Here is a 20,674-nt window from a genome sequence, read left to right as displayed (position 1 = left end):
ATTGATATACCATGAACCGTAATTGCAGTTCCACTAAGCGAGCAATGTTGACAGCAGCTTTGAGAGTCGAAGATAAGCAAATTTCTTTTTGGTCGAATCGTAATGTCATGGCGTCGCATCCAAGGTATCCCCATCACAATCGGATAGTGTCCCAACTTTGTCACAAAACATGATGCAGTTTCTCGATGGCCATGAATGTCTAGCGAGACATCAACAATATGAGTAATCTTTCCTGACTTGATAGGTCTGCCGTCTATAACATCTACATGGCGTGGTATTTTGAGTGGGGTCATGGTGAGATTGTTGTGGCGTGCAAAAGATTCATCGATGAAAGCATATCCTGAGGCTCCGGTATCAATAAGGGCGTAGGTGGGTACGAAAGTATTTTTATTCTGTGAAATTGAACAAGTTATTACAAATTGTTTCCCATCCATTTCCTCCTCTGATACCGAAAACCCAGAAATATGCATTTCAGAAAAATCCTTAAATGGTCCCTGGGCTAAGCCACTTAGTGCAGGGACAAATCTTTTGCCGACTCGTTATCGCTTCCATCATTTTCCACTATTCTCAATGCCGCTCCTCTCATCACCGGTCTTCTTGGTTGATTTCCAGTTGCCCTTGCTTGGGGGCAATCTCTAACCATGTGGCCGACTCCTCCGCAATAGAAACATCGGCCCTCAGCTAAGCGGGCATTTCTTTTGGTGGGGGTGGGGCGACGACGTCCCCCGGACAAATTCATCGGTACATCACCTCATGGGCGGAACGAGGGATGGTTCTCAGGGGCAGGTGCATTGACAGCTGGGGCGGCAGCGCGAGGAATAGGGGCAGGATTCGCTGATGGGGGGCGAGGGGTCAGAGCAGCAGTAGCATTCCAAGGCTTTTTATTTCCTCGCTTAGCTTCTGCCGCTCGTCGTCGATTATCTAACCGCTGCAAGAGTGTCGCACATGCATCCACTGTCGCAGGAGTTTCATGGTGTATCATTGATTCATCGAGTTCCACATTAATGCCTTCCATCAAAGCCTCAATCCTAGCGACTTCATCCATCCCTCACTCGGCAGCATACCGTTGGAATTCGGCAAAGTAATCAGCAAAAGTTCGGTTTCGTTGACAGATGTTCCTAAGGTTCCTCCTAGCCGTACGCATTCGATCAGGGTCCCCGAAAACAGTATCCAAGATTTCATAAAACCGTAACATGGAAGGCAAAGCGACGCCTTCTTCTCCAACATATTGTAAGAACTGATTAGCGGCAACACCCTCCAATCGACTGAATGCGTAGGATAACTTGGACTGTAGTGTGGGAAAGCGGTCGGCATTCCCCAATAGCTTGATCCTCATCTGTTGCTTGAATAGGTGTAGTCTTTCTCGATCGCGATCCCCTCTAAACACTTCAGGGTATGGGAGCTTTTCCGACCGTTGGGTAACCACTGGAACAGGTGGAACTGGAGGTACCAGTGGGGCATTATCCTCTCCGATTGGTTCTTCGTCAGGGGCAACCACTTCAACAGCAACGCGGTGGCCCCTGGCAGCGGCTAGATCTCGTTCAAACATCTCTCTCGCATTTCCAGCCTCCCTCTCCACCTCCTGTAAGTCCGTTGCATACTGAGCAAGGCCATGTTGTGCCCGTTGAAGAAGTGCATAGGCTTCTATTCCAACATTGCCATCCACCTCTGGATGTTCTTGAAAGAAGGTCTGAAGGGCATCGCTTAGCTGTTGATAGTCAATAGGGAGATATGCCGCCATGGTAGACTATGGTATTGTATTGGTTGGCAATAGAGTACGGAACTTAGTGTAACGGGGGTCTATGGACGTAGGGACTATAGTGCCAAGGAATACAATCGAGGCGAAGACGTGGTAATAGGTATTCGTGACTATGGACTATGGGACGGTTCTACCTGGTATGACCAACTAGTGGAACCCTATGGCGAGACGTAGAACAAAGTAATATTCGTGGAGTATTTACAGGAAGTTCCGTGAAGAGAAAAGGAAAGGAAGGAAAACATGAAAAGGCACGAGACAACACCCCCTTATATATCCAACTCCTAGTCCGTTGATGACTAATGTATTGCGTAACAGAAATCAAAAGAACATAACAGAAAACCCATTACAAATCAGAGTTCAACTGCGCAATTCCTTCTCTTCACAACCCAATCTATCGCCTTAGCCGAAATATAATATTGCCGTTACAACAGAGTGTGATAAGCTTAGGGAAAGGAACAAGAGGAATGGGGTCGGAAATGTGAGAAAGATTTATATTGCATGTTCCAGGCAAATTGCGGAATACGGCGGAAAAGTGTGGTGGAAGGGACAAAAGGGACTGTCAGCAAAAATCGACAAAGTCAATATACAAGCAATGAGAAGAACCAGAGGACACTTTAAATCAGCCCCCACAGACGCGATAGAGGTGGAAAACGATATGATACCCACAGAATATAGATTCAATCATAAAGAACGAATGCAGGCAATAAAAGGACTAAAGCGCGCACCAAACCACCCTACCTATAAGGCGGTCAAAAATGAGATCAGCGAACTCATCGAAGAAGAAGATACATAGCGTACAGGGAGAAGAAGGGGGCAAGGGAGGAGACGGGGAATGAAAGGAGCAGTTAAAAATCTTGCAAAAATAGTAGGAAAAGACTGGAAGAAAATTGAAAATTGGAAAAGCTACTATGAAAAGAAAAGAACATGGGAGAGAAAGGCGAGGGAAGAGATTGAGATAGACATCAGACCATATGATGAAAAGGGAATGGAAAAAAGGAGGCAGGAGGAAAGAAGAGAACAGGAAGGAGAGATCGTCATGTATAGCGATGGGAGCAGGACAAAGGAAGGCGTAGCAGCGGGGATATGCAGGATAGGAAACGATGGAGGAGTACTGAGGAAGATCGGCTACAGACTGGGGAAAAAGATGGAAATCATGGACGCGGAAATGGTGGGGATCAAGAAAGCCATCGAAGTCGGACTGAAAGAGGCAGCAAAGGAAAGGAAAATGACGATTACGATCAGATGCGACAGCCAGGAGGCGATGAGACGAGTAAAACGCAGACATCAGGCATCTGGAGAAATGATGGCGCACAAGATACGCTACTGGTATGATGCGGGAAAGACACAAAAGATCCGAATAAGATTAGAATGGGTCAAGGGACACAGCAAGATAAAAGGAAATTTGAAAGCAGACAAAGCAGCCAAAGAGGCCGTTAATAAAGGAAGAGTCGACAACGAATGGTTCATTTCTTTTGCGTTCTTAGAGAGAGAATCCAGAGAGGAAACAGTAAGAGAATGGGAGACGGAGTGGGAGCCAAGAGCGAACAAGGAAAAGGCGGTATTCAAACCATCGCAGCGAAATATCATTAAATTTGACGATACAGACCGGACGGACAGAGTCATGATCAGCCGGCTCAGGACAGGCCATATAGCCATCAACAGATACCTAAAAAGAATAGGAAAGATCGAAAGCGCCGAATGCGAATGCGGCAAAGGGAAGCAAAGTGTGACCCACATACTTACCGAATGCGATGCAACGGCCGAAACCCGCGAAACCTTTAAAGAGCATAATACGGTTGTCAAACTCCTTTGGAAGGCAAGCGGTATTGAAGCAGCTATAAAAATTTGGAAGCAATTTGTAAAATGGAGATGTGAGAGGAACGGACAAGACGAGAATGGAGAAGAGGAGAGAAGGGAACTAGGGTACGGATGGGGACGCTGAAAGACGCGGGAAACGAGGAATAGAATAAGAAAAGAGCTCGGGGGCGTTTATTTCCTATGTTAGAAATATGTAAGAGGAGGCGGAGGAGAAGGGATAGTTCAGGGGTATTGCCATAACTGTAAAGTTGCACGCAAGTAATGAATTAAACAAAAAACAAAAAAATAATCGATATGCCTAACCGTGGTCGAGTGATAAGACATGATTCAACGAGGTTCTCTAAATTGATTAATCGACTTCTAATTCACGTAGTTTTCTAGGTTGCCAAGGAAAATATTTGGTATTTGTAGGATAAGCGTAAAGGATATGAAGAGCCATTGTAGTGCCGATTTCCGAAATCATACATCATAAAATAATAATGAAATTCTCGAGATTCAAAATACATCAGCACTTGGCGTTGGGGTTTGTTGGCGGTGAGGATTGATGTGTCTCGCGGTATTCCTTGTCCAGTTGTGTCACGTCATGATTTTTAATATATATTTTGTGGGAACAGCCTTTTATTAAACAGTGATAGAATACTGAGGCCGATCCCTCGAATGGGAATGTGTTGTGGATAACATTAGATCTAACATAATACTATTAATGGAACAATTTGCCAGGAGAAGCGAAATCAAAAGGACTGCAGGATATATACACAAATATTCTGTAAATAATCTAAAAAGAAAAAGAAAAAGGTAAAAACGCAAACTGTGCTCGCAACGGTCAGGTACGGATTATCGATATCTAATCATACTGGTTTATGAGACAACATTAGTCTGAATACACTAACAAGTTGAGTGTGATTTCTGTTGGTTAGTTCATATATCAACGGTTCCCGGTTAAATGCCTTATTAGGTTGCAACCTCGATGCCCTCGACCCCGACCCGACCCGGAGAATCCCTCGCAGCTTGATCGAGGAGGGACTAATCAAATATCACCGGGGTAAGTGTTGTCACACATGATGTGTTACGGCAAATCATTACAATCTTTGGTGTAAAGTCCTTAATCATTATCAGTCAGACACATTTTGTGGTTTCTAGATGCGAGTGACATTGGGTGATTAAAAGCCCGCACAAAAGGAATTTTCGTTATATACCACCCAGCGCCCTTAAAGGTTCCATTTCAGGATTTTATGTGAAGTAATCTGGACTCTTCAAGCCGCTCTGAAGTAAACGATTAGAGTGCTGATTTATAGACATATTTATGGTAGGACATGGGTCGGCTAGTCCAGTATTCCATCTCGTGAGGTTGGGTTAGCCTGGCCTATCAATTTTACTCCCTATTCATTTTTGCATTGAACTTACAACATGTAAACACTTCTCAGGTCTGATAAAACATAAAAATCTCCAATTGAATCCTCTACTTCATTCAGCCAATGCCCCCGCCCCCCCGCCCCCCCGCCCCCCATTTTAGCTCAAGTTTATAAGCGATCCATTGTTTAATAAAAAATGTAATATTAATGGGGTATATGCGGGTCACGTACCAGCGTATTTGTGACGGTATTTCGTTGGCGGTTCAAGGGTGGTAGCTATAGGCTTAGCAAAAGACAGAAAAAGACTCTAGCTCTTGGAGTGGGGTCTAGCGTTGACGGCGGACGGGCGAGAGCCATAGCTAGACTAGGGTCTGCGTGCATCCTCAATATTCGACATTTAACCTGGAATCAATCTTTTCAATATTGGTCAACGGTTGCGCTAAGAATCGGCTCGACGTCCAGGCTTCTCGAGACTATTCACAACCATGATAGATATCAAACAAATGATGTAAACCAAGCCAAATATATTATTTAGCATCCTTAGGTGTGGCGCACGTGGTAAAATCGTAGGGCGATTGGCGTAGGTCGGGAGCACGCGCGCTATAACCTTAAAGTTAACTATTTACTAAGACAATCGAGTGATCCAGGTACGTATAATGATATCTACTCTCTAAACTCTCAAATTATGTTATGGGCGCTAGTATTAAGCTTCACTCATGGAAAAAAAAAACCCATCGTCAACTGGGGCTTGCCCAGCGACGTTGAATTAAGGTAGTAGACTATCCATGGTTTCAGAACCCTATCCCTTAAACCGTCAGGCCAAATCAAAATCGGCACTCAATCCCTTTATGGTAACCGTGATATAAGAAGCGCGGGGCAAGAACTTCTATCACGGCCCATCATGAACGCGGCAGCGTGCCGAAGACTACCTTATGAGTTGATTTCATCACGATTACCGGTTTAAGTGCCGCTGATTTCAATTCGGCCTGACGGTTTAAGGGATAGCTAGTCGATCTTTGTCTTGGCTACTCGGGATAAGCAGTCTCTTCAAAACATGTGTGTCTATGGGTTAGGGCTCAGTTGCGATTGGATTCAATTGAATTGGATTGGTCGCTTCAGTAACACTGGACCGTATGTAACAATGCACCCATCGGAAATGAGATCTGATGCGCGGTTAAGTAGTGGCTCAATCCTCATTAATAAATGGAAAGGAAGTATTCGTTGTGCAGCACAGTCTTGCCCGCTATTAGGGAGATTTAGCTATGGGTTTTCCATAACGGTAACGAAAACCCTATGGTACAAAATTTGTGTGCGTGTGTTTACTCCAAACCTGGTACATGCTCAAGTTAATCAAAAGGGGGCAATATCAACATAGCAACCTTTTTAAACACAGAGGTTTTTCGGAGTTGTTTGATTTAAACTCGGATTGTAGCTGCTTATTTAGCTTAATCTATGTATCGTTTAGTTTACAATAAACTATACACTGGTTAATTTAAACAAATCTAAGTTGGCATTTTTGATATTAAACATATCCAACTTGAATTCCTTTATGTTAAACACCCGAATTTCTAGTTTGCATTAAACCAATTATGTGCATATATTAGACAACCTACTAACTTAAATAGTTTCATCTTAAATATCTAAAGATATCAGAGTTCAACCCAGGTTCGAAATATATGCATAAGTGAATACCGCGGAAAAGAGAATTCCGAGCCATATAGCATGGTTTAAAATACCCCGGTAGTCATATGCAGTTATATGCAGCCATATACAGTCACATCCAATAATTTGCGGTCATTTCCTGTCCGCCGATGTCCACCGCTGTCAGCGGCAGCCACTAGCAGTCACCCACATCAAGGTATCCAGTTCCAGGGCTCTGCCCCGACCGTCATTTCTCATGAACTGGACATATCACAGTACCTGCCGTCCGCCAGGTCCTACCCCCAATCAGAGCTCTGGATGGTGTCCGGTGGGGTGCCCGGGACCGTTGAGAACACTGCTGGTGGTTCTGTTTTAGTTTGCCGTCGATTTACTATCGATTTGCTGTTAATCTGTGGCTGATTTAGAGCCTATGGCGGTGCCGGTATAGTCGCCAAGATACAGAAGTACGGACATACATATCCATGCATCGAGGTAAGCAGTTGGGCAGGTATTTTGCAGTAAAACGGTTAGGCATACATATATACTAGCAGACGGGTATGCTAAGACAGTCAACAAATTAGCTAGAAATACTTACCCTGATAAAATATTTTGTAGTTTAGTGAGAACGGTGCTTGACTTCTTTCCGTAAAATCACCGGTTCGAGCCACATCACAGGCCACTCCAGTGCTAGTGATGGTGGCGGGTTGGAGGTGGTGTGAAAGTACCTAAGGGGTGGTGCGGATGCATATCCTGTCGGTGTTACTCGTACCACTATCAATACCAATCTTTTAGTCACACCTCAACTTGCTCAAACGCAAGCTCAAGTAGTGTAGTAGTCAGGAAAACCTTACCGAAAACATTGAAATCTAAAAAAGGTTCGTAGGTAGGATGATTCGGGTTTGATCTGTTCTGGCCCATACGCTACCCTTCTATGGCATACGTCCCCCCAATAGAACGGCCCGTTGGAAAAACGTTCGTCAGTGGGAAACGTGAATCACGGTTTTGAGTCGTACCCTGTAGCGGTAGCTTGTATTAACAATCTTACTAAATGGATAGCAAGCTAGAGTTTCGATCGACCACACTCTACTGTCCAATTGAGAGATGCGGTTGAGGGGGGTTGTCAGTTATAAAAATAGAAGTTCATGGGCTAGATAATGCCGAGAGAAGTGAGTCAGTTGCATACCAGAGGTCTTCTTCCACCAAACCAGTCCCTGCTTGGACCGCTCGCCAATAAATTGGCAGGATGGACTGGAGCTATGCGCTTCAGAGGTGTTGGAAGCCTTTTTCAAATCAAATTGGTTCATTAATTAGCTAAATAGCATTGTTCTTAGCCCATTCGTGAAGTATTTCTCTAATAAGCTACCCGTAGGTAGGCTCAAGTTTATGTCTTACTATGATTTAGCCAAACGTTGTTGGCACTTGCAGATTATGGGGGATGTCTCAACTTCCGGATTGGACGATAGCAATTATGCGCATAAGTATTGGTGTTTTTAAAACAGACAGAAGTTGAAAATTTTATGGAAGAATCGCCATTTGAACTGTACGCCTCTCATAAACTAATTCTTTGGGACATCGTGCTGAGGAGGTTGATGTAAAATCTACTCTTGGTGAGGTTGGACGATGTAGGTCGGTTTGGGGCAATACGTAGATTAGTCCCTAGTAAGTACTTGGTACAGTTCTACAAAAGTAAAAGTGCAGTTTCGTAAACTGGTACAGCCACTCAGAAAAAGTGTTCGTGATTCCGATTTCGGAGTGAAACATATCTCTATATGTACAAGTAACCGTGGCAGACTATTACTAAAACAATCCTAAGAGACTAGAACTTCCCAGTGACCAATACTACTTAGTAGCTATATTAGCTCCCCGAATCAATGAAGAATAAGATTAATTTCCTACCTTCTTTTATATACAGCCACGAATTATAATATAATTTTCGTTGTTTTGAACCTCAACATTGATAGCAACATTACGGATGCGCCACACTGAGCACTGACATTAAAACTACTTGTAAATCACGAACACTTTTGCTGAGTGGCTGTACTAGATTGAGGTGGGCAAGCCAAGACATGGGGGTGCAGTACGTGTCAAGAGATTCAGCTCCACTCATGAGTCATGTTAGCCTCTCCAACCACCATTAACAAACCGGTATAGTATAGTGGTTAGTACTTCTTGTTGTGGTCTCTGAGTCCTGCCCCGAGAGAACCCATGTCCAATTCATGGTGCCGGCATTTTCTCAGCATATAGGTATAATAACTACCGTCTGCTGCCTCTTTTTTATTTCGTTTTTTCCAGATTATGTATAGCAATCTTAGTAACTGTGTCAACAAGTATATTGCCGGAACTGGCTGTCTTTATTGAATTGAGGATCGAAGACTGTTGAGAGTGATCAAAGGTAGACTTCGCGGTCAAATAATACAATAACATCAACCTAGAGCAAAAGAGTCCGTGAACTAAGGATATTTGTGCTTGACATGAGATAGCGGTGAAATAGTTCTGCAACCTGGCTAGGTACATATCTGAAAAGAGAAACAAATGATTCTCATCTATAACATGATATGATTCCCACACCGTGTATCGACATCACCTGTCATCTCCCATACAAAACCCCTATCTATCCACGAATTGCTGGCCAGTAATAATAGTTAATCCTGCTGGGTCAATCCTCAGATAAATGATGGGAACGAGATTTCTACTAAGACAGTTTAAAGGGGGATCGAGATGTTGTTGTTTTCTCTGTGGACCCTGTGGTGAGTCATGGGCGAGACACTTCCAGCCTCAGGTAGATTTTGTGGCGCAGCCAGAGCGATATTGCGGAGAACTTATAGTGAAGATACAGCACCTAGCTCTAATCATCTAAAACTTAACTAGACTCTATCTTTGTTCTCCTTCTTCATGATTCGGCCCATGAGACATCATCTCAATGACAGAATATCTAACCAGAGCAACGGGAAAGCAATATCAAGGGCCTAAACTATCAGGAACACTGACTATTCCCGGCACCAAGAGTCTTGACTCTCTCTTCTACAATCTGAATGAATCTCCAACATCATCCCAAACCCAGCCCAGGATTCTACCATCAAAATATCTACCCGAAAGCATCGAGACTTTAACATGACTCATGCATTGTCATGGCTTGGTTCAAAGAATCCAGGACGCGAGAGGGGTATAGGTTTTGTCTTTTCCGTCTCGTACCGTTCGTTAGTCAGGTTAACTTCCACTTAATTTATTTTTTCTGGCTGACAATGAAGGAATCCGTGCTACCATGCGTGAACGTTTCTTTCATTTCCTCACCGGCCGGGGAATTACACTACTGTCGAATTGTTCCTGGCTCTTGATATGTCTATGGTTAGCGTGAGTCATAGTTTTTTTGCTTATGACTTGAGGTAGCAAGCCTCTGTGTTTCGAAGCCTACCTGCCGTAAGGTAGCGTAGCCGACCCCCGCGATAAAGATACCTGTTATCAAGACAACTGACTTTTAAAGAAAATAATTGTCATGCTTTATGGATCTTCTCAGATCTAGGTACGAATTGACCTTGGATATCAGAGTATACCCTCCTTAATTATAGGCTTACCAATTTCCGGTCCCGAGCGTGCTCTTAGAGGGGCTAGTTGGCCGTGCCCGCGTGTGCAGAAAGAGGGCATTGTAATCACCTGGATTTTCTTTCGTCATTCGACTCGAACGGAGGACTAGAACGATCTGAACGTGAATACGCGGTTTGGCGAATTTGCGTCTGGTTATTATTCAAATTGCGTCCGGCTATTACGCAATCAACCACACAAGTCCGGCCGAGCAAGTTGAAGGTAAGATCTAGTTAAGTATCTCCGATACTACTATCGCGTAGTTAAGCTCTTAATGTACATTTATTTTCTTGATACCGTTACTCTAGCAATGCGGAATCTTTGGTGCGCTTGTAAGGAATCCAGGGTGACACATGGCGTTGCGGATGACTTTGTATCAATGATTTTAGGGACATTATTTTGATATAGCAGCCAGAAGGAGGCCCCCTAAGTTTTCTTCGCCCTTATCCCTAGCTGCTTTAATTTAGAAGAAGACTTTCGGGGTTTTCTCCCTTTGAATTGCCTTGACGGTTCTAAGTTCCTTATTACCCCTCACTTTGTCTTGCTTCCGAATCCATAATCAGTACTAGGATCAGTAAAAATTTTGCGAAGCCTTGCTGATCTTTGATGGTATATTCCTGTTTGAAGGGAGAAATATTTTTGAATGGATATATGAAAGCAGATCGAAATCACTATAGCATTCATATAGAAACAACACTAGTAGTACATGTATTTGTTCCCCATTTGTACCAACATCGTTGTCCGGTAAAGTATTAAGTAAGTATGTATGACGCTATTTGGGTCCATGGCCATGGAATCACTAGTTGCATGGTGGTGTGTTCCTTTATCCCGAGTGAGTATATCACATCCCGAAAGCAGTTCCACCAATAAAACACTACTAACTTGGATCTTCTCATTCTCTCGCTTGATTTTATGCCGTACTTGGTCCAAATTATTTATGGCGTGCCTTTAGCCCAGTTGTCAAACCGAAACTGACTCAGCCCACAATGGGGAAATGATGACCTCAGCCGCCATGGTACTTTGCATCACGCACATCGTGGAACAACGTGATTAGATATATATGTCTTCTAACAATATGAAATCTAAAAGGTGTTTCCTATAGGCCTAAGTAAAAACTTTATTCATATTATGGCGCAAAGTGTTAAAGGCATATTTGTACTTGACGTTCTCGTTACTTACATGTAATTAAGAACGCACGCGTACGAGGAATTTGAGTATATACAAGTACATTACACGGGCCCCTGAAATAAAGTTACATACGTATCACGTTAGTCTTTTTTTATAAATTGCCCCTCCGCCTCCCTTTCCTCTATCCCTCATACCCACACGATAAACACCGCTCATCCTGGATCATAACTATTTCTCACCATCTATACTCCGCACATATCTCATTTTGCACGGAGGGAAAATTTTACCTGCTCTTCATATCTCACATTTCTCGCTGCTCCTTAGCTTTTACAGAGAACTCAAGTATCGAAGAGGTACTTAATTTCTCCGGTCCTCTCTCTTTCTCTCTCGCTTCTCACACATCAACAACATCAGAAATTTCAACTTCATTTTCTGATATCTATTAAAGGCGACCCTTATTTGCGCTCGCAGGACCCAAAAGAAAAACGAAATATTGGGTTCCGACTCTACCTAAACTTTGCGAATGGCGAAAATATAAGACTCATCTTTCCATGAAGCCCAAAAGCAGTATGCCACCGATCGCTCACTTGGTTGTTCAACTGCGCATGCTGGTGTACGTCTGTACCTACAGGACCAGCCTGGAAGCAGAACATGAATAAAGCTGAACTTCGATTCATAGTAATCTCTACCCACAGGTATATCTGGTTCTCTAGACGTCCATGTCTCTTTATAATTTATCTGAACTACGAGTGCCCCAAACATCGATCTACTGTTGAATCTTATGAAACATTTATCTTAATTGGTACTCATTAATCCCCCGTTACCCCCGCTACTGGTTTATGCATTCGCTAACCCCCATCTTGATTATCACTTCACTAGCTAGTCGCCACAAATCCAAATCCATCTCTCATAGGATTGTTGCACTATCTATACTCGGTCGTGTGTCGGGCTAGCTATCTATACGTTTAACTGGATAGGTGCATAGAATGATCTATCCTCCAGGAGGAGTTGGGAGTTGGCGAGGCCTACGTGTCTAAATTATTTCTAAATCGACTCTAATCACAGACCAAAATCGTTGATTTACCGGTAATTTATGGAAATAACGTTTAACCAGTGTGGGGACGCGCCGCATTTCAACATACCAACAATATAGAGTGGACATAGGAAGGGGGACTCTACTACGGTGGGAATGTATCGTGATAATGCATCGGTAAATGCATCCCCCCTTCCACGCCGTCATACCAGAATAATGCACCACTATAATGCATCAACTAATGCATCCCCAGTCTCACTTTACGATTTTACTGACTACTTTATCAATTTAAGTTTTCAGTCAATTCGTCAGACAATTCGTCAGTCAATTGGTCAGACAACTCGTCAGTCAATTGGTCAGACAATTCGTCAGTCAATTGGTCAGACAATTCCGAGTCGTCAGTCAATTTGGTGGTTTATTGGTCAGTTAAATTGGTAAGTTAAATCGTCAGTATATTAGTACTTATGTAGATCAGTAAATGTGTTCTGAATTTCGATGGTACTAGTATATATAAAAATAAAATAGAATGTCAGAATCGAACTTGTACTATTGTATTTAACTACCCCACGTCGTACCACCGGGGCTCAGGCTTAAGCTATCGTTTGATATATTGAGGCAATAAATCGGTGCTATATCAACCACAGGCTAGAGGCGCGTACACCTACTAGCTAGTAAGAAATGCATAAAAATCTACGAAGTCCGAAATTTGGAGGGATGTCAAATACCTTGCCGGGCAGTATATTTCAACACTCGCCTATGACAACTTTACTGATGATATCCCAACAAGAACATATTAACTGATGTATCTACTTTATAGAACACATTTACTAACACATTTACTAATACATTTATGCATCTATTCATCCGATGAATACATTAACCAACAACTATACCTATTACTTTACCTATCAATTATGACAGTCGGACAGATCTTAACCACTAACGATTTTCCATGCAATTTTCCAGACGACTTCTCGCGCGAATTTCTAGACAAAACTCATCAGTAAATGTCTTCATGGTAGATTATCATCAGTAAAGTGATCGAAAATCCATCGATAATGCATCCATCATACGATTTTACACAACTCGCAACAGATTATGCATCAATTGATGCATTTTCGTGCCCGGCTTACTAGTACGTGGGCAATGCATCATTTGATGCATTTACCGCCGTGGTAGAGGGATCGGGATCATGGGACTGAAACCTCTGGTACATGCAGAAGTAGCCGATGGAGTTGCCAATCAAGGAGGTGGAGAGGAGAGTGAGGAAGATTAAGGTTAGGCTGATCGTGAGGAAACCAAAGGATGTTTATGCTATTATCAGGTATTTCATCACCTCCGGGCTGCAAAGAATTAATGAATCACCAATTGATCAATAGCTACATATATTAAGGAGCGGTAGTATGGTTGCAATTCGGCGATTGGTTTCAGAATTGTTGTTTCGCTCTGTATTAACAGGATAATTATCAAAGGCTACACATGAGATTTACTTTAAAATATGGGCGATCCCCTTTCGGGAGCGATTAGAACGGTATTGGGCAAGTGGTCGCGATCGTGGATTGTGTTAAGCGGGTTCGAGTGATACATCGAAAATTACTCGAGCAACCAGTGATATCACACATGTAATCATTCTATGAAGAAATAAATGAACTCGCTCTCACCGGTAGGTAGATATTTGCTTAGTGAATAAAGCACTCATACAAAGCCGCGGAACGGCTCCTAACTAGCCCGAGTGAGAGTTTATGATTCAGATTTAAAAATATGTATATACGTCTGGGGCAGGTATAGGAAAGAGTTTAAGACCAACCTTTATTAGTGAAGACTTCTGATTTATACGTATCATATAAGCATTTAATTATTGTACTGCAACATGATCCCATACCTGTCCTTTAGCCACCAAGTTCTTCTCTCTTCACCGCGGCCGCCCGGCCTTCAGTGGCATGTGCTTGAATTTTGCTCTAGTCCATGTAGGAATCTTTCCATTGAGGAATATTCCTGAGCGCACTGCCTATGATATCGATAAGATGGTTATTATTGAGCCTTAGTTGTTTTATATAACTTGTCCGTTCAGGAATGACACGACTGCCGCTTGTCTATCACATTGGTCGTTTGTGGTCACCGGCCACTTATGTAGAGCTGTTTTTTTCTAGCTTGGAAGGTGGTGCTCCTTTTTCCTGAGTGGCACAAGCGGCCCGGGCAGGAATATCACTAATTGACAAATTCCCCGTTGAACACACCACCGACAGACTAAACATTGTGTACATACCTAAACACTGTCTGGCCAGACTTCCGATAATTTCCACCACCTTGCCCTCTCTCAGCGCAAAGCTTCCCCGCCGCGACTAGGCGATGGTTTGAAGCCAGATCATCTTTGGCTGCCCATAGCTAATACTATGAATCAAGATGGAAAAACTTGTCCCAACCAAGCTGCTCTCTTACAAGTGTATCTCTATCCCTCCGGTTTAGTGATGGGCACGAGACTTGAGGTCTCGAGACTGAGTCTCGAACTTTTCAAACGAGATAAGACAATTGAGACCAGTGGAAGTGGTCTCACAATCATCTCGAGACGTCTCGCGGGGCTATTTTGGACCTTCAAGAAAGGTTTTTGGAGGGTTATAATACTCTTCCAAAGAAAATATTTTTTTCCACAAGATAATAATTAACATATGCAGTCGGATCAATATCGTTACTCATCCTACGTGCTGCGAGAACAAGTTTCTGTCACCACGTTTGTGTTGCGGCCGCGTTTTTGCTGGGGGCTCGTTCTCGTTCTCCCAGCAAGTGCATTTCGCATTTTTGCAAATCCCGAGACAAGATGAGACATACTCCCTCTAAAAAAAATGTGGTCTCGTCTTGTCTCGTGCCCACCACTACTCCGGTTCGAATGCCTCACTGACATATTAACGGGTCCGGTGGTCCATTCATTTCTCTCACGCATCAGACATGCATCTTTAGGTCGATCTGCATAGTTGTCTGACAGTTTTGGTTAACGTGGTCGATCAATCGATCCTATATATGTTTTCCACGCAGGACGTTAAAAGGGTGCACTCACTAAACCTCACGTTACATTAATTTTCTTGGCTAGATGTGGTAAAGGGTACATATTGTATGATAGTCAACCGGGGATGACGGATCTTTCGGGGTTTGGAAAGGTCCGGTATATCGGCACATATATCGGAGCCTTGGATGATGATGTGGTGGAGAACGTTACTTGTGAGAAGAAACTAAGGTTAGGTCACCCCGCCGCTGGCACGTGACACGACATAGTTGGCACTTCCAGCCATACGTAGATCTGTCTTTAGAAACCTTGGTGACATACCAGGCAGAGGAAGACATTCTCCATACCCTCACCCCCGTCCCTCCACCACCACCAACAACACAACGGCCACCCAAAACGCCCCACCCACCACCTCAATTACAGAAAACCAATAGGCCAGAGGTGGCTGACGGACTGAGAAACTTCAAGGGGAAACTTTCGAGCACGGCACATACATGCAGCACCGGCACCGACAGTACACATACACTCGGAACTCACGAGCCTAGCAGGCGCCATGAGCCTAATCAATCAATCGGCGTTTCGAGGCGAGTGATAATACATGATTCCAATTATTTTCTCTCGTCAGTGGTAACTACTAAATCGGATTCTCAAGTTTAGAAAGAATATTACACTAATCGGCCACATTCCGGAATCTTCTCCCCAATATCAACTCCCACTGTAGGGGTGTATGTCCTGTCATCAGGAGATTTCTACCTAAATCATATACCAAAATATGGCACTCTTCGCGCAGCAGACACGGAACCCCGTGTTCACATTTTATCCGTAATTAGTATCAGAGTCGAATTAGGCACTCTGAGGTATGATGATAAACTCTAGATATGCCAATGACGCCTTTGATCAAATCGCTGCTGATATGGCCACTTGAACTTTAATTCAACAAATCTGCAAGGCGTCTATTTCGATCTAGAATTCTTCTTGCATCGCTTCAGCCAGATATAGTTAGACCCGAGGCGAATACCTTCATAGAGCCTCTACAGATCATTATTCGCATTTTCCGTTTCGAGATACCTTGATTAAGTTCAAACCACATGCCCTAACAGCGGTAATCAGTAATTCGGCCTCGGCAAGAAATTACAAAATTTCATCAACTTCCTGATGGAGCCTCAAAAGCCCCGACAAATTACCGTACAGAGCTCAGCGGAGCTCGCCTCCCAACCCTCACCACCAATTGCTCTCCTCCTTCGGCCTCTCGCCTCGAGATGCCTCGGGAGGCAGCCCGCAGTCGGCATCGGGTTGGGATCAGAGTCGGAGTTGAAGTCCGGCTCCGACTGGCCCTCATTTCTGGCACAATATTTATAATTCCAGAAATATTTACAAACACTGGTCACGGATATAATCGCTCGGGGGAACCTTTGTCCGTACAAACATTCTTGAAATCTTGGCTTCAATGAATAATAAACCCTAACCCTTTATTCAACCGCTGAGGGAGATCAGGCCCATATCATCCAGCTGAAACCGTGTTATACAGATCGAGGATAAAGAAAGGATAATACCTAAAATCATGCACACATATCACAATGCCGTTCGTCATTCCTACTCCTTTCCCACGTCTCTGTGGGCGCGAAGTAATAATTCATCTAGGGCTATTTATATATCGATCCCTATAATTGCATTTGACTCTTTGACAGCTCGAAACCCTAAGGCCGGCAGAGAAGCGAAGGCGTAGTACGTAGCTTGATGGCTTCAACGACAACTTAGCTCTGCATTTAACCCTGGTTTTACACTTACAATACCGGAGATGCTTGCGAACTGACCGTCTGATTACCCTAGTACTGCGGTATCAGAACGGTTGCCCTTGATAAAATGGACGGTTAAGGCGATATACTTACACAGTACTAAATTGCTATGAGATTAGCCGTACCCCCCCCCCCCCCCCAATTCTGCTAATGTAACTTGTACCTGGCAGAAACTAGGCTACCTAGGGTGCTAAAGCGCAAAAGCATCTATAGCCAGGGGATAATGCATTTTTCTATTAAACCATGAGAAGTGTCATTGGGTCAGTGCTACTCCTATAACTCTAGTTGGACTAGACCAGATATGAGAGGGCGTAAGTGGCATAGATCTACTAGCTACTTAAGTCTAGACCAGCACCATAATGGAAATGTCTGAATTCATGCAGATAATATATACGCTGACATGGCTAGAGCCGCTAGACAGGTAACCACCAACCAGTCTCCTTCCCAGAAGCAATCTCGGCAATGGCTTTTGCGCCATGTTACTGACTGGTAACGTACTCAATCAATCTCGGGGAGAATGTTAAACGCCCCATGACCCCGAGCCCAGAGTGATCGGCACATTTGACCCCCGGTATCGGAAATGATAGTTTTGCGACCTCTCCACCAGCTAGCTGTAACGGGAAAAGTCGGAATCCCATCTGGGTACCGGTCCCAGGATACTTCACGACGCCAAAGCCATGAAGCTTGACTTGACGCTGCACTCCCGACCGGGGAGTACCGGCAGAAATGAGCGAGAGATCAACACCATGGGCCAGTCAGTTATCGGCGATACACACAGCCCTCCACCCCCGACCTGCAGCAGAAAGGGAAAAATCTCCATTTTTTTTTTCTTTTCTTTTTTTACGAGCCGTTGGGGAAAGCTGGTTAAGCGACCCTTTAATTTATATTGGATGATTAGTATTTATTACTATTGCTGCTAATCCTATTACTACCACAACTATTACACATATCATATTTCAGCCTTAAGGCAGGAGCGGGTTTATCTCGCTCTGCATACGAATTCCGGAAAAAGACCAATACACCGGTACCAACAACTGCAAGCCCGCCGTTGGTTTCAAAGACATTGGGGAAGTCTCCTTGGGGAACGGCACTTTGAGAGCAGTTGGTGATAATTAAATATTATATACATATACATATATATAAATATAGATAATACAAGTATTTATATACAACTGCCGGGGATCGGTGGGGAGTGAACGACCAAAGTAAGCATAAAAGCTTCACGACCCAATTGTCGGAATGGTGCCGGTTTGTCGAGAGAGGATGAGTAACCGAACTAACACAAGGCCAGTCAGTGAGTTCAGTAATCAGGAAATATTATACACCTATGCCAGTAGAGCACGTAGTTTACCTGCTCTCTATAAGGGATAGCTCGTTGGTCCCCCGATCAGGCTATGAAGTGCCACCTATCCCGACATAACTGCGAAGGCGAGATGAGATGCTTCTCTGGAACCGGGGACAGGACCCGATGAGACACAGCCATCTAAATAGCTATAGCATGACGCCCTAACAGGATTGACGAAAGGCTCCCTTGAATCCGGACAGCTCACCCACGGATCGTGGTTTTACGTTTCTAGGGAATTCCGCATGTCGGAAAGACCCTAGCCTAAAGAGTATACAGCCTAGGGGGAGAAAGCATATTCCATTCCTCTACCTTCCAAGTGCACATACCCGTATTACTGGCCGCCGCGCGATAGGGTAATTCTCTACCCTCTCCCCTCCCTCCATCCGCGCGTGATAGAGACTCATCCGCATACCTTCACTTAAACCATACAGTCAACCTGGATGTGTATGCGCTGCTTGTACCGTATAGTAATCCGAAGCGTATATGCACACCTGCCCATCAACAAGCGCGGCCCCCAGGACCTCAGTGCCAATTAGGTTTGCCACCGCAGACCGGGCAGGGCCCAACTGGCTAGCCAGACGGTGGCCCAGGAGTTTCATTTACACCGCCGAGCCCCAGACCTAACACCCCACATGGCCAACGTGGTATAACGACACCTGCATGTCCCGCCCGTCTAGGGTTCAACCTGATCGATCGTCGCTCAAACCAAGGTTACATGCAATTAATAAATTAAAACAAAACAAAAAATCAATAAACTAGTCCTACAAATCGCGAGTGATACCCCATGAAGGAGTCGACCGAACAAAGCCCTTGTGTGGCTCGCAAAAGATGTATTTGTCACACAGCGCCAGCCATTATATAATCAAGATGCTGATCACGTGCCATGAACCCGGCACGGCCGATAGATTTCGACGTAAAAAGAAATCGGATCCCCAAGTAGCTGCTCTTTTCCTAAATCCATCTTTCTTTGTGTATTTCCATGCTTCATCTGCTCTCCCGCATATCACATCAATCCCTGGCAATACATCGCAAGAGGTAATTATTCTTCCACCGGGCCGGGGGGTGTGCTACTGTATGTACGCACCAAACGTACTTGTGCTCACGATATTAATTATTTATCCAAGCTTAAACTGTGGTGCACTATCCGCTGCAACCCGAACCCACATCTATAAAAACAGTCCGCGAGGTCGACTACAAGGTCAGGGTATCCATTACTACTCCACAGCCACAGAAGCAACCACAGGCATTGCCATTACCATGTCAGACGGCCAAGCATCACAACAGCAGGAGTCAGTGTCAATGTCACCTGGAGCTGATGCCGGCGAGAAAACCGAGCAGCAGCAGCAATTGCCGAAGCTCACCGCGTCAGAGTTCCGACAATATAATCGGTTGGCGGAACACATGGATCAGTTTGTAAATCTCCCGCACTCCCTGTTTATCTTTTAATTTTATTTTTTTGTTCTATTTTTTTTCCTTATGATTTATTGTTTATTCTTGTCGTAAATTGTAATTTTGCAATTTATCCACCGGAATTTCCTCCGGACCAGTAGCTGGCTATATGCTAGCTAGCCAGCTAGGAAGGTAGGCAGGTAGGTAGGTCAGTAGGTATGCGGAGCTGCAGCTGGAATAGCCCAAGAACCCAATCCCCATGCAAAAAAAAAAAAAAAAAAAAAAAAACACATCCCGACAAGGAGCACGTTTAGATTGATATGCTGTCTGTCACACTTAACTAACACACCTCTCTCTCTCTCTTTCTCGGGGGTGTCTGGTAGCACAACGGTTTCCGCCTCTCCTGGAACGAGATCTACATGGCCTGCACCACCAACCAACGCCCGCGCTCCATGTCCCTGCGCGACTTCATCGCCTTCGCACTCCGCTTCTCCGAGCACCTCGAGATGCACCACTCCATCGAGGAGAGCTACGTGTTCCCCAAGCTTGCGCGCAAGATGCCCGCCTTCCGCAAGCAGGACGAGCTGCTGGCACAGCACCGCAAGATCCATGAGGGCCTTGACAAGTATGCAGCGTACTTGAAGGAGTGCAAGAACGGCGAGCGGGAGCTGGTGTTAAGGGAGCTCAAGGAGCTGATGGAGACGTTTGGGGAGGTGCTGTGGAAGCATTTGGAGGATGAGGTTGTGGAGTTGGGGGCGGAGAACATGAGAAAGTATTGGACGTTGGCGGATATGAAGAATTTGGCGTTTTGATTGATTAGTAGGTGGGAAGGGTAT

At 44.4% G+C, this 20,674-nt stretch overlaps 1 protein-coding gene across 1 annotated transcript; it reads left to right on the top strand.

Moving 5' to 3' along the window:
- Positions 1–19,428: 19,428 nt before the first annotated feature.
- Positions 19,429–20,650, top strand: LAJ45_03771 (uncharacterized protein; the record flags this gene model as incomplete). The annotated part of the gene is made up of 3 exons (XM_046113355.1): positions 19,429–19,484; positions 19,574–19,862; positions 20,222–20,650. 3 exons carry the CDS (start codon positions 19,429–19,431, stop codon positions 20,648–20,650), a joined length of 774 nt encoding a protein of 257 aa, XP_045973648.1.
- Between the last annotated feature and the right edge of the window lie 24 nt (positions 20,651–20,674).

Source organism: Morchella importuna, assembly GCF_003444635.1.
Source record: "Morchella importuna strain M04M26 chromosome Unknown Morimp01GS008, whole genome shotgun sequence".
In the NCBI taxonomy this organism is placed as follows: Eukaryota; Fungi; Ascomycota; class Pezizomycetes; order Pezizales; family Morchellaceae; genus Morchella; species Morchella importuna.
The sequence above is the reverse complement of the archived record's forward strand: the minus strand, read 5'-3'. Positions and strand labels throughout refer to the sequence as shown.